General features: G+C 64.5%; 1 protein-coding gene across 1 annotated transcript in view; it reads left to right on the top strand.

Moving 5' to 3' along the window:
• The window catches only part of HUWE1 (HECT, UBA and WWE domain containing E3 ubiquitin protein ligase 1), a 53,501-nt gene that overhangs the window by 23,441 nt on the left and 16,040 nt on the right, over positions 1-14,020 (top strand). Inside the window, exons 18-29 of the mRNA XM_036405493.2 lie at positions 999-1,214; positions 1,364-1,580; positions 2,174-2,307; positions 3,681-3,892; positions 5,194-5,482; positions 6,774-6,876; positions 8,158-8,746; positions 10,122-10,758; positions 11,558-11,664; positions 11,766-11,922; positions 12,445-12,577; positions 13,559-13,761. Of these exons, the coding sequence (XP_036261386.1) occupies positions 999-1,214; positions 1,364-1,580; positions 2,174-2,307; positions 3,681-3,892; positions 5,194-5,482; positions 6,774-6,876; positions 8,158-8,746; positions 10,122-10,758; positions 11,558-11,664; positions 11,766-11,922; positions 12,445-12,577; positions 13,559-13,761 (2,997 nt within the window). The remainder of the gene's footprint in view (positions 1-998; positions 1,215-1,363; positions 1,581-2,173; positions 2,308-3,680; positions 3,893-5,193; positions 5,483-6,773; positions 6,877-8,157; positions 8,747-10,121; positions 10,759-11,557; positions 11,665-11,765; positions 11,923-12,444; positions 12,578-13,558; positions 13,762-14,020) is intronic.

Raw genomic sequence — 14,020 nt, 5'->3', positions numbered from 1 at the left:
TCCCCCCCTGGAGCTGGCGCCGCGCGGGCTGAGGTAGTAGATTGTATAGTTGGAGGGTCACACCCCCGTCTCGGAGATAACTATACATTCTACTGTCTTCCTCGCGCGGCGCGCGCCGCCGGAGCCGGGGGGTCCCGGGGGGTCCCGGGGGGTCCCGGGGGGCTGCAGCAGCAGGGGGAGGGGGGGTTTGGACATCCCTTCGTCCCCTCACCCCACCGGCACCTGCAGGAGTGGGGTTAAAATGGGGAAATCTGGGGGGTTTTGGGGGGGTTTTTTAGGGAGGGGTTGAATGGGGGAGGTTAATGGGGTTGATGGGGTTTTGGGGGGTGGGATGTGCCCCACCCTGAATTGTGTCCTGCCCTCCCCAAAATCGTCTCCTCCTCTGTAAATTTTCTCCTTCCCCCCCCCAAAATTGTCTCCATTCCCCCCCCCAAAATTGTCTCCATTCCCCCAGAATTGTCTCCATCCCCCCCAAAATTTTCTCCATCCCCCCCCAAAAATTGTCTCAGTTCCCCCCAGCCCAGAATTTTTTCCTCCCCCCCAAAATTGTCTCCATTCCCCCCCCCCAGAATTGTCTCCATTCCCCCCCCAAAATTGTCTCCATCCCCCCCCCAAATAGTCTCAGTTCCCCCCCCCAGAATTGTCTCCTCCCCCCCAAAATTGTCTCCGTTCCCCCCCCCCAAAATTGTCTCCATTCCCCCCCCAGAATTGTCTCCATTCCCCCCCCCCAGAATTGTCTCCTCCCCCCCCAAAATTGTCTCCTCCCCCCCAAAATTGTCTCCATTCCCCCCCCCAGAATTGTCTCCTCCCCTCCTATCCCCACTCGGGACCCCCCTCTCATTCAAGGGCAAAGCCGGATGTCTGGGATTCCCCAAAACAGGGGGAAAAAGGGAGGTTGTGGGGTGGGGGTGGGGGGGGGGGGCTCCCAAATCTCTGGGTCCCCCCCCCCCCCAAAATGTTGATCCCTGCGTGTGTCCCACCCCCCCCTCCCCTCCCAGAACACAGCGGGACCCCGGGAGAGACCCCCCCTCCCGGTCCCCACCGGACTCTGGTGATGCTGGAACCGACGCCGACCCCCCCAGACCCCCCCCCAGGAGCCCCCCAAATCCCCGCTCGCCCACCCCAGCCCCCCGAACACGAAGAGGGGGGGCCTGGACGACCCCCCCAAGACACCGAGGCCACTCAGATGGAGCTGTCACCCGCCCCCACCATCAGTAAGTGCTTGGGTTTTTCTTTTGCGGGGGGGGGGGAATCCCTTGAGAGAGTTTTTTTGGGGTTTTTCTCCTCTTTGGGGTGGGCAATGAAGTCTCCCCAGATTTTGGGGAGGGGGCTCCAGTGTTCCTGTCCCCCCTCCCCTCTCCAGCGTCGCTGTCCCCGGAGCGGGCGGAGGACTCGGACGCGCTGACGGCCGTGAGCAGCCAGCTCGAGGGGTCCCCCATGGACACCTCCAGCTTGGCCTCCTGCACCTTGGAAGAGCCTGGGGGGGCTTCCTCTGCCCCCACAGCCCCCCAGAACCCCCCTGGAACCCCTCAAGGACCCCCTCCTGCCCCCCCCGACGCCGCTCAGCCTCCGGACGATAGGTGAGAGCCTCCTCCCCTTCCCCTCTGCTCTGTTGGTTGGGGGTCGTGGGTTTGGGGGTGGTCGTGGTTCTGGGGGTGGTCGTGGTTTTGGGGGTGGTTGTGGTTTTGGAGGGGTTGTGGTTTTGGGGGTGGTTGTGGTTTTGGAGGGGTTGTGGTTTTGGAGGGGTCGTGGTTTTGGGGGTGGTCGTGGTTCTGGGGGTGGTCGTGGTTCTGGGGGTGGTTGTGGTTTTGGGGGTGGTCGTGGTTTTGGGGTGGTCGTGGTTTTGGGGTGGTCGTGGTTCTGGGGGTGGTTGTGGTTTTGGAGGGGTTGTGGTTTTGGGGGTGGTCGTGGTTTTGGAGGGGTCGTGGTTTTGGGGGTGGTCGTGGTTCTGGGGGTGGTCGTGGTTCTGGGGGTGGTTGTGGTTTTGGGGGTGGTCGTGGTTTTGGGGTGGTCGTGGTTCTGGGGGTGGTTGTGGTTTTGGAGGGGTCGTGGTTTTGGAGGGGTCATGGTTTTGGGGGTGGTTGTGGTTTGGGGGTGGTCGTGGTTTTGGAGGGGTCGTGGTTTTGGGGTGTCCCCCCTCGCTGACGTCACAGCTCTGTGATGTCGCCCCCAGCTCGCCCCCAGCCTCATCCTCGGAGAGTTCGTCCACCCGGGACTCGGCCGGGGCCATTTCTGGGGCCGACTCGCGGGGGATCCTGGAGGAGCCGCTGCCGTCCACCAGCAGCGAGGAGGAGGATCCGCTGGCCGGTCAGTGCTGGCCTGTGTCCCCTGTCACTGGTCACTGACACCCCTGTGTCCCCTGTCAGTGCCGGCCTGTGTCCCCTCAGTGCCACCCCTGTGTCCCCTGTCACTGACACCCCTGTGTGCCCTCTCAGTGCCACCCCTGTGTCCCCTCTCAGTGACACCCCTGTGTCCCTTTTCATTGGTCACTGACACCCCTGTGTCCCCTGTCAGTGCTGGCCCTGTGTCCCCTCAGTGCCACCCCTGTGTCCCCTGTCAGTGCCGGCCTGTGTCCCCTCAGTGCCACCCCTGTGTCCCCTGTCACTGACACCCCTGTGTCCCCTGTCATTGGTCACTGACACCCCTGTGTGCCCTCTCAGTGACACCCCTGTGTCCCCTGTCAGTGCTGGCCCTGTGTCCCCTGTCACTGGTCACTGACACCCCTGTGTCCCCTCTCAGTGACACCCCCGTGTCCCCTGTCACTGACACCCCTGTGTCCCCTCTCAGTGACACCCCTGTGTCCCCTGTCATTGGTCAGTGCCACCCCTGTGTCCCCTGTCACTGGTCACTGACACCTCTGTGCCCCCCTGACCATTCAGTGACACCCCTGTGTCCCCTCTCATTGGTCAGTGCCACCCCTGTGTCCCCTGTCAGCGGTCAGTGCCACCCCTGTGTCCCCTCCGTCACCCTCCAGAACCCCCCCCTGTCCCCCTGGGGGTTTTGGAGACTCCCTGGGCTGTTTCTGAGCCTCCCTGGGAGGTTTTGGGGCGTCCCTGGAAGTTTCCGGTTGTCCGTGAAGGTCTTGAAGGGGTCCCCATGTGTTTTGGGGTGGCTCCGGAGGTTTTTAGGGATGTCCCTGATGGTTTTGGGGTGTCCCTGGGGCTTTAGGGATGTCCCTGAGATGTCTTTAGGGATGTCCCTGAGGGTTCCAGGGTGTCCCTGATGGTTTTGGGGTGTCCCTGGGGGTTTCGGGGTGTCCCTGAGAAGTTTTTGGGATGTCCTTGGGAGTTTTGGGGTGTCCCTGAGAAGCTTTTAGGGATGTCCTTGGGGGTTTTTAGGAATGTCCCTGATGGTTTTGGGGTGTCCCTGGGGGTTTTGGGGTGTCCCCGAGAAGCTTTTAGGAATGTCCCTGATGGTTTTGGGGTGTCCCTGGGGGTTTTGGGGTGTCCCCGAGAAGCTTTTAGGGATGTCCCTGTGGGTTCCAGGGTGTCCCTGATGGTTTTGAGGTGTCCCTGAGAGATTTCAAGGTGTCCCCAGAGATTTTTAGGGCTCCCTCTCCCTGATGGTTTCGGGGTGCCCCTGAGGGATTTCAGGCTGTCCCCAGAGGCCCTCAGGGACATCCCTGGAAGGTTCCAGTCCGTTCCCCGGGCTGTCCCCAACCCGTCCCCGCCGTGTCACAGGGATCAGCCTCCCCGAGGGCGTGGACCCCTCGTTCCTGGCGGCGTTACCGGATGACATCAGGCGGGAGGTGCTGCAGAACCAGCTGGGGATCCGCCCACCCGCGCGGGCCCCGCCCACCGCCAGCCCCGCCCCGCCCGTGGTGGCCAATCCCGGCCTCACCGAGGTCAGCCCCGAGTTCCTGGCGGCGCTGCCCCCGGCCATCCAGGAGGAGGTGGGTGTGGCCGTGCTGTGGGCGGGGCTGAAGGTTGGGTGTGGTCTTGGGGCGGGGCTAAGAGGGGGTGGGTTTGGGTAGGACTAAAGGGTGTGGCCTGTTTGGGTGTGGCCATGTGGAGGTGTGGCCTCTTTGGGGTGTGGCTTCTTTGGGGTGAGTCCACATGGGGGCGTGGTCTCAGGGTGCAGCCTCTTTGGGACATGTCCCCATAGGGGTGTGGCCTGTTTGGGGTGTGTCCCCATATGGGCGTGGTCTCTCAGGGTGTGGCCTCTTTGGGACACATCCACTTAGGGATGTGGCCTCTTGGGGTGTGGCCTCTTTAGGACATGTCCCCACGGGGGTGTGGCCTCTTTGGGGCGTGGTCTCTCAGGGTGTGGCCTCTTTTGGGCGTGGCCTCTCAGGGCATGGCCTCTTTGGGACATGACCCCATAGGGGTGTGGCCTCTTTGGGGCGTGGTCTCTCAGGGTGTGGCCTCTTTGGGACATGACCCCATAGGGGTGTGGCCTCTTTGGGGCGTGGCCTCTCAGGGCATGGCCTCTTTGGGACATGTCCCCATAGGGGCGTGGCCTCTCTGGGCATGGTCTCCCAGGGTGTGGCCTCTTTGGGGTGTGGTCTCTCAGGGTGTGGCCTCTTTGGGGCGTGGCCTCTCTGGGCATGGTCTCTCAGGGTGTGGACTCTTTGGGGCGTGGCCTCTTTGGGGTGTGATCTCTCAGGGCGTGGCCTCTGGGGCGTGGCCTCTCATGGCATGGCCTCTTTGGGGCGTGGCCTCTCAGGGCGTGGCCTCTTTGGGGTGTGGCCTCTTTGGGACATGTCCCCATAGGGGTGTGGCCTCTTTGGGACATGGTCTCTCGGGGTGTGCCCTCTTTGGGGCGTGGCCTCTCAGGGCGTGGCCTCTTTGGGGTGTGGCCTCTCAGGGCATTTCCTCTTTGGGGCGTGGCCTCTCAGGGCATGGCCTCTTTGGGACACGTCCCCATAGGGGCGTGGCCTCTCTGGGCATGGTCTCCCAGGGTGTGGCCTCTTTGGGGTGTGGTCTCTCAGGGTGTGGCCTCTTTGGGGCGTGGCCTCTCTGGGCATGGTCTCTCAGGGTGTGGACTCTTTGGGGCGTGGCCTCTTTGGGGTGTGATCTCTCAGGGCGTGGCCTCTGGGGCGTGGCCTCTCAGGGCGTAGCCTCTTTGGGGCGTGGCCTCTCAGGGCGTGGCCTCTTTGGGACACCCCCCCCCCCATGGCCACGCCCTCTCTCTGGCCGTGCCCCCCGGCCGTGTCCCGTCCGGCCGTGTCCCAGCAGGCGCTGTCCCCCACAGGTGCTGGCGCAGCAGCGGGCGGAGCAGCAGCGGCGGGAGCTGGCTCAGGCCACGGGCTCGGACGCGCCCATGGACCCGGTGACGTTCATCCAGACGCTGCCGTCGGAGCTGCGGCGCTCGGTGCTGGAGGACATGGAGGACTCGGTGCTGGCCGTGATGCCGCCGGACATCGCGGCCGAGGCGCAGGCGCTGCGGCGCGAGCAGGAGGCGCGGCAGCGGCAGCTGATGCACGAGCGCCTCTTCGGCCACTCCAGCACCTCGGCGCTCTCGGCCATCCTGCGCAGCCCCGGTGAGGGGGGACCTGGCCTGCTGCCCCTGGATCCCTGTGTGTCACCCCTGAATCCCTGTGTGTCCCCCAAATCCCTCTGTGTCACCCCGTATCCCTGTGTGTCACCCCTGAATCCCTGTGTGTCCCCCGAATCCCTGTGTGTCACCCCTGGATCCCTCTGTGTCACCCCGAATCCCTGTGTGTCACCCCGAATCCATCTGTGTCCCCCTGAATCCCTGTGTGTCACCCCTGAATCCCTGTGTGTCACCCTGGATCCCTGTGTGTCACCCCTGAATCCCTGTGTGTCACCCCTGAATCCCTCTGTGTACCCCAAATCCATCTGTGTCACCCCCAAATCCCTCTGTGTCCCCCTGGATCCCTCTGTGTCCCCCACAATTCTCTCTGTGTCCCCTCGAATCCGTCTGTGTCCCCCCAAATCCCTCTATGTCCCCAGTTCTCTCTGTGTCCCCCCCCAGTTCCCTCTGCCCCCCATTCCTTGTGTCCCCATCCTGATTCCCTCAGTCTGCCCCTGTCCCCAGTGTGCGAAATGTCCCTGACACCTGACACCTTCCTGTGTCCCCCTGGTTGATGTGACATGTCCTCGGTGTGTGTGACACATCCCCAGCGTGTGACACATCCCCAGGGTGTGACACATCCCCGGTGTCCCCCGTCCGTGCCATGTCCCTGGTGTGTGACAATTTCCCAGTGTCCCCAGTCCATGCCGTGTCCCCGCTCTGTGACACATCCCTGGTGTCCCCAGTGTGTGACATGTCCCCGGTGTCCCCAGTCTGTGCCATGTCCCCAGTGTGTGTCACATCCCCGGTGTCCCCAGTCTGTGCCTTGTCCCCAGTGTGTGACACATCCCCAGTGTCCCCAGTCTGTGCAGTGTCCCTGCTCTGTGTCACATCCCCGGTGTCCCCAGTCCGTGCCCTGTCCCTGCTGTGTGACACATCCCCGGTGTCCCCAGTCCGTGCCGTGTCCCCGCTCTGTGACACATCCCCGGTGTCCCCAGTGTGTGACACATCCCCAGTGTGTGACACATCCCCAGTGTCCCCAGTCCGTGCTGTGTCCCCGCTCTGTGACACATCCCCGGTGTCCCCAGTGTGTGACACATCCCCAGTGTCCCCAGTCCGTGCTGTGTCCCCGCTCTGTGACACATCCCCGGTGTCCCCAGTGTGTGACACATCCCCAGTGTGTGACACATCCCCAGTGTCCCCAGTCCGTGCCGTGTCCCCGCTCTGTGTCACATCCCTGGTGTCCCCAGCCCGTGCCGTGTCCCCGCTCTGTGACACCGCTGTCCCTGTCCCCGCAGCGTTCACCAGCCGGCTCAGCGGCAACCGGGGCGTTCAGTACACGCGGCTGGCGGTGCAGAGGGGGGGCACCTTCCACATGGGGGGCACCGGCACCCACAGCAGGTCAGTGGGGCGGGGGCACGGCTGTGGGGCGGGGGCACGGCTGTGGGGCGGGGGCACAGCTGTGGGGTGGGGTCACAGCTGTGGGGTGGGGTCACAGCACAGCTCTGGGGTGGGGTCATGGCTGTGGGGTGGGGTCATGGCTGTAGGGTTGGGGTCACGGCTGTGGGGTGGGGTCATGGCTGTGGGGTGGGGGCACAGCTGTGTGGGGTGGGGGTGGCAGCAGCTCAGTGGGACTGAGAGGGTAGGGGGTGTCCAGATCTGTTTGGGTTCAATTTAGGGATCATTTTAGGCTTGGTTTGGAGCCAGTTTTGTGTCAGTTTGGGTCAATCGGGGTAGAACTGTGTCCCCAGGCCGGCGGGCAGCAGCGTGGACAGGGCAGTTTGGGGTCAGTCTGGGGTCAGTTTTGGGGGCTCTCTGGGTCAGTTTAGGGGTGGTTTAGGACATGACCCATGTCCCCTGGCTGGCAGGCAGCAGCATGGACAGAGCAGTTTGGGATTGGTTTGGCACTCAGTTTGGGGTCGGTTTAGGTCAGTTTGGGGTCAGTCTCAGCTGTCCCCCCAGGCCAGCGGGCAGCAGCGTGGACAGGGCACTTTGGGCTCTGTTTTGGGTCATTTTGGGTCACTTTGGGTCACTCCTGCCTGTCCCCCATCCCCAGGCCGGTGGGCAGCAGCGTGGACAGGGCAGTTTAGGGTCAGTTTGGGGTCTGTTTAGGGTCATTTTGGGTCACTTTGGGTCACTCCGGGTCACTCCTGCCTGTCCCCCATCCCCAGGCTGGCGGGCAGCAGCGTGGACAGGGCAGTTTGGGGTCTGTTTTGGGTCATTTTGGGTCACTTTGGGTCACTCCTGCCTATCCCCCATCCCCAGGCTGGCGGGCAGCAGCATGGACAGGGCACTTTGGGCTCTGGTTTTGGCCAGTTTTGGGTCTGTTTTGGGTGATTCTGGGTCACTCCTGGCCATCCCGAGGCCGGTGGGCAGCAGCGTGGACAGGGCAGTTTGGGGTCACTTTGGGCTCTGTTTTGGGCCAGTTTGGGGTCTGTTTTGGGTCACTTTGGGTCACTCCTGCCTGTCCCCCATCCCCAGGCCAGCGGGCAGCAGCATGGACAGGGCAGTTTGGGGTCACTTTGGGCTCTGTTTTGGGCCAGTTTGGGGTCTGTTTTGGGTCACTTTGGGTCACTCCTGCCTGTCCCCCATCCCCAGGCCGGCGGGCAGCAGCGTGGACAGGGCAGTTTGGGGTCTGTTTTGGGTCACTTTGGGTCACTCCTGCCTGTCCCCCATCCCCAGGCCGGCGGGCAGCAGCGTGGACAGCCTGCTCCGCCTCCGCGGGCGGCTCCTGCTGGACCACGAAGCTCTGTCCTGCCTGCTGGTGCTGCTCTTCGTGGACGAGCCCAAGCTCAACACCAGCCGCCTGCACCGCGTCCTGCGCAACCTCTGCTACCACGCTCCCACGCGGGGCTGGGTGGTGCGCAGCCTCCTGTCCATCCTGCAGCGCAGCAGCGAGAGCGAGCTGTGCCTCGAGACCCCTCGCGGGACCCCCGGCCCGGCCGCCGAGGAGCGCCCGCGGGGCCGCGGAGGCGGCGGCGGAGGCGGAGGCGGCGGAAGCCGCGCCGGGCCCGGCTCGGCCGCGGAGCCGCGCGGGCTGGACCTGCTGCACCGCATGGAATCGCGCAGCTCCGGGCAGCTCTCCTGGCTCTCCGTGTCCATGGACGCCGCCTTGGGCTGCAGGACCAACATCTTCCAGATCCAGCGCGCGCCCGGCCGCAAGCACACAGAGAAACACGCGGCGGCCGCCGGCTCCGCCGTCCACATCCACCCGCAGGCCGCGCCCGTGGTGTGCCGGCACGTGCTGGACACGCTCATCCAGCTGGCCAAGGTGGGCGCGCTGGGGCACGCTCGGGGGAGAGCTGGGGGGAGTTTCTGGGCCTTTTGGGGAGGTTCCTGGGAGGTTTTTGGCACGTTAAGGGGTGGTTCGGGGCTGATCAGGGGAAATTGGGGACCATAATTGGGTTTTTGGGAAGTTTCTAAAGGTTTTTTAGCACATTAAGGGGTGGTTTGGGGCTCTTTGGGGAGAGCTGGGGGGAGTTTCTGGGCCTTTTGGGGAGGTTCCTGGAAGGTTTTTGGCACATTAAGGGGTGGTTTGGGGCTCTTTGGGGAAAGTTATTGGGTTTTTGGGAGGTTCCTGGAAGGTTTTTTGGCACGTTAAGGGGTGGTCCGGGTCTCTTTGGGGAAATTGGGGAAAGTTATTGGGTTTTTGGGAGGTTCCTGGAAGGTTTTTTGGCACGTTAAGGGGTGGTCCGGGGCTCTTTGGGGAATGTTACTGGGTTTTTGGGAGGTTCCTTGAACGTTTTTGGCACGTTAAGGGGTGGTTCGGGGCTCTTTGGGGAAATTAGGGAAAGTTATTGGGTTTTTGGGAGGTCCCTGGAAGGTTTTTGGCACGTTAAGGGGTGGTTCGGGGATGATCAGGGGAAATTGGGGAACATAATTGGGGTATTGGGAGGTTCCTTGAGGGTTTCTTTGGCATGTTAAAGGGTGGTTTGGGGGGAAATTGGGGAACGCTAGAGACCATTTTGGGTTTCTGGAAGATTCCTTGAGGGTATTTTGGCGCATTAAGGGGTGGTTTGGGGCTGTTCAGGGGAAATTGGGGACCATAATCGGGTTTTTGGGAAGTTTCTAAGGGTTTTTTGGCGCATTAAGGGGTGGTTTGGGGCTCTTTGGGGAACACTGGAGTATGGTATTGGGTTTCTGGAATGTTCCTTGAAGGTTTCTTGGCACGTGAGGGAGTGGTTTAGGGCTGTTCAGGGGAAATTGGGGAACGATATTGGGTTTCTGGGGGGTTCCTTGAGGGGTCTTGGGGTTTGCTTGGGACATTTTGGGGCGCACTGGGGCACATTGAGGGGTAGCTGGGGGGGGCACTGGAACATTCCATAGGGGAGCTGAGCGCCCCCCACACCTGGGGGTGCTTTGGGGGCAGGGGGAGGCACAACTGGGGGCCCTTCCCCATACTTGGGGTCCCTCCCAGTGGCACAGGGAGCATCACTGGGATGGGGGGGGGGGGAGGATCCCCAAAACCTCTGTGGGGCCTGGGAGGGGGGGGGGGGGGGGACTGGGATGAGGGGGCACAGGGGGACTCCGGGGTGGTTTTGGGGTAGTTTTGGGATGGTTTTGGGGTAGTTTTGGGGTGGTTTTGGGGTAGTTTTGGGGTGGTTTTGGGGTCATCAGCCCCTCCTGTGTCCCGTCCCCCCCCCCAGGTCTTCCCCAGCCACTTCACCCAACAGCGAGGCCGAGACCCCGGCGCCGACCCGGAGCGCGACCGCGGCCCCCCCAAATCCTCCGGGGGCAGCCCTTGCCCTCCCGCCCCCCCCCAAACCCCACCAGCACCCCCGCCCCCTCCCCCCCCCAGCACCGGCGCCCCCTCCCAAACCCTGCCCCCCCAGTCCCAGTCCGGCTCGCTGTCCACCGATTTCTGGGACCTGCTGGTCAAGCTGGACAACATGAACGTGAGCCGGAAGGGCAAGGGGTCGGCGCGGGCCGGGGGCGGCGGGGGCGGCCCCGAGCCCGAGGCGGCCGGGGGGGGCCTGGAGGCGTCGCCCCTGGGGCAGCTGATGAACATGCTGTCCCACGGCGTCATCCGCCGCAGCCCCCTCCTCACCGAGAAGCTGCTGCGCCTCCTGTCCCTCATCTCCATCGCCCTCCCCGAGGGGGGCAAGGCCGGCGAGGGGGGGGCAGCGCCCCAGAACGGAGCCCCCGCCCCCCCCGCGCCCGCCCCGCCCGCTGCAGGGGGGGGGACAGGGACGGGGACGGGGGCGGCCCCTGGGAGCCCCCCGGGACAGGGGGGGAACGGAGGAGGAGGAGGAGGAGGAGCGGCCACGGCTGGAGGAACCGCGGGTGAGTGTGGGGACAGGCATGGGGGGACAGGGATGGGGACAGGGGGCTGGGGATGGGGACAGGGGGACAGAGGGATGGGGACAGGGATGGGGACAGGGGGATATGGGGATGGAGATGGGACAGGGATGGGGACAGGGGGATGGGGACAGGGGGCTGGGGATGGGGACAGGGGGACAGAGGGATGGGGACAGGGATGGGGACAGGGGGATATGGGGATGGAGATGGGACAGGGATGGGGACAGGGGGACAGGGATGGGGACGAGGACAGGGATGGGGACGGGGGGGTGATGATGGGGACAGGGGGACAAGGATGGGACAGGGGACAGGGATGGGGACAGGGAGACATGGGGATGGGACAGGGGACAGGGGGACAGGGGGACAGGGATGGCGACATGGGGGGATGATGGTGGGGACAGGGGACAGGGATGGGGATATGGGGACAGGGATGGGGACAGGGGGATACGTGGTGTGAGCACAGAGACAGGGACGGGATATGGGGACAGGGGGACGTGCTTGGGGCACACATGGGACACAGGAACGGGGCGACTGGGGTGTGACATGGGAACAGGGACAGGGGTGGGAACGTAGGGAGGGGGACATGGGGACAGGGATGGGACGTGAGGACGGGGACAGGGGTGGGACACGGATAGGACGTGGATAGAATGCGGTGACAGGGATGGCACACAGTGACACAGGGGGTCACAGGGAGCAGCCTGTGCCGGGGGGATGCTGATGGCCTTGGTGGCATCTCCCACCCACTGCCACCACGCCCACCACCGTGTGTCCCTGCTGTCCCCAGCCCCTGCCAAGAGCTCCAAGTCCCCTGCCAAGGTCCCCGAGGGTGGCTCTGACCCCCGGCTGGCGGCCACGGGCCTGACCGAGAGCCAGCTCCAGCTCTCCGTGGAGGTACCGGGGGTGGCCAGGCTGGGCAGGGGGGGTGTCCTGCTGTCCCCTGCTGTCCCCTGCTGTCCCCAGGTGTCCCCAACCCTGCCGCGTGCCACCCGCAGGTGCTGACGTCGCACTCGTGCTCGGAGGAGGGGCTGGAGGACGCGGCCAATGTCCTGCTGCAGCTGTCCCGGGGCGACGCGGGCACGAGGGACACGGTGCTGCGGCTGCTGCTCAGCGGGGCCCGGCAGCTGGGGGGGGCCCTGTGCCGCCAAATTGGTGAGGGGGGGTCCTGGGAGGGGTTCTGAGCCGCCAAATTGGTGAGGGGGGGTCCTGGGGGGGGTTCTGAGCCGCCAAAATGGGGAGAGGGGGGTGCTGGGGAGGGGCCCTGTGTGAGAGCGGGTCCTGGAGGGGGCCCCTGTGCCACCAAATTGGTGAGGGGGGGTCCTGGGGAGGGGTTCTGAGCCACCAAAATGGGGACGGGGGGGTCTTGGGGGGGGAGCCCTGTGTCACCAAATCAGTGAGGTGGGGTCCTGTGTCACCAAATCAGTGAGGGGGGGTCCTGGGGTCGGCCCTGTGTCACCAAATCAGTGAGGGGGGGTCCTGGGGTGGGCCCTGTGCCGCCAGAGTGATAAGGGAGACCCCTGGGTGGGTGGGGGGCTCCTCTGTGAGGAGGGGGGAGGTGCTGGAGAGGATCTGGGCTGCCAGACCAGTGTGGGGGTCCCAGGTGGGGCAGGCTGGGGGTGCCCTGTGGTCAGTGGGGGTGGTCAGAGGGTCCCAGCCCGTGCCACCCCCCCCCAGGGACGCTGCTGGCCGAGCTCCGTGAGTACAACCTGGAGCAGCAGCGGCGGGCGCAGCTCGAGGCCCCGTCCCCCGAGGGGCTCCCTGAGGAGCAGCCCCCCAGCGCCAAGCTCAAGGGCAAAATGCAGAGCCGGTGAGTGCCCGCCCAGCCCGGGGGCTGGCGTGGCCATGGGGACCTGGCATGGGCATGGGGGCACCTCCCGTCCCTGTCCCAGGCACCACTGACACCTCCTGTCCCTGTCCCAGGCATGGGGACACCTCCTGTCCTTGTCCTGAGTGCTGGGACACCTCCCGTCCCTGTCCCAGGCATGGGGACACCTCCTGTCCTTGTCCCAGGCATGGGGACACCTCCCGTCCCTGTCCTGGGCACGGGGGCACCTCCTGTCCTTGTCCCAGGCATGGGGGCACCTCCTGTCCCTGTCCCAGGCACCACTGACCCCTCCTGTCCCTGTCCTGAGTGCTGGGACACCTCCTGTCCTTGTCCCAGGCATGGGGACACCTCCTGTCCCTGTCCCGGGCATGGGGACACCTCCTGTCCCTGTCCTGGGTGCTGGGACACCTCCTGTCCCTCTCTGGTGTCCATGCTGATGACCACTGTGCCACCATTCCCCCTTGTCCGCACCGATGACCACTGCCCACTCCCTGCTGCCCCACCCATGACCACTGCCCTTTCCCCCTGGTCCCCACCGATGACCACTCCCCACTGTCCCCACCGATGACCACTCCCCACTGTCCCCACTGATGACCACTGCCCATTGTCCCACTGATGACCACTCCCCATTGTCCCCACTGATGACCACTGCCCATTGTCCCCACCGATGACCACTCCCCATTGTCCCCACCAATGACCACTGCCCATTGTCCCCACTGATGACCACTCCCCACTGTCCCCACTGATGACCACTCCCCATTGTCCCTACTGATGACCACTCCCCATTGTCCCACCGATGACCACTGCCCATTCCACCACGTCCCTGCTGATGACCACTGCCCATGCTGGTCTCCAGCAATGACCACTCCCTGTCGTCCCTTTTGATGACCACTGCCCACTCCCCACTGCTGACCGCTGTCGCTGCCATTCCCCATGACCCCTGACCCCCGTCCTGTCCCCCAGCTTTGACACGGCCGAGAGCGTGGTCATCGTGGCGTCCCAGAAGCGCGCTCTGGGCGGCCGGGAGCTGCAGCTGCCCTCCATGTCCGTGCTGACCTCCAAGACGTCCACGCAGCGCTTCTTCCTGCGCGTGCTGCAGGTCATCATCCAGCTGCGCGACGACACGCGCCGGGCGCACCGCAAGGCCAAGCAGCCCGGCCGGCTGGGTAAGGGCCGCTCCGGCCACCGCGCTGACCGCTGAGCACGCTGACCACTGGACATGCTGACCACTGACCACTGGACATGCTGACCGCTGAGCGCGCTGACCGTTGGACATGCTGACCACTGAGCGCGCTGACCGCTGGACATGCTGACCGCTGACCACTGGACATGCTGACCGCTGAGCGCACTGACCACTGGACATGCTGACTGACTGCTGTCTGTGCTGACCACTGTCTGTGCTTACTGACTGCTGGACATGCTGAC

Source organism: Molothrus ater, unplaced genomic scaffold, assembly GCF_012460135.2.
Source record: "Molothrus ater isolate BHLD 08-10-18 breed brown headed cowbird unplaced genomic scaffold, BPBGC_Mater_1.1 matUn_MA100, whole genome shotgun sequence".
In the NCBI taxonomy this organism is placed as follows: Eukaryota; Metazoa; Chordata; class Aves; order Passeriformes; family Icteridae; genus Molothrus; species Molothrus ater.
This window is presented reverse-complemented; position numbering and strand designations above follow the sequence as displayed.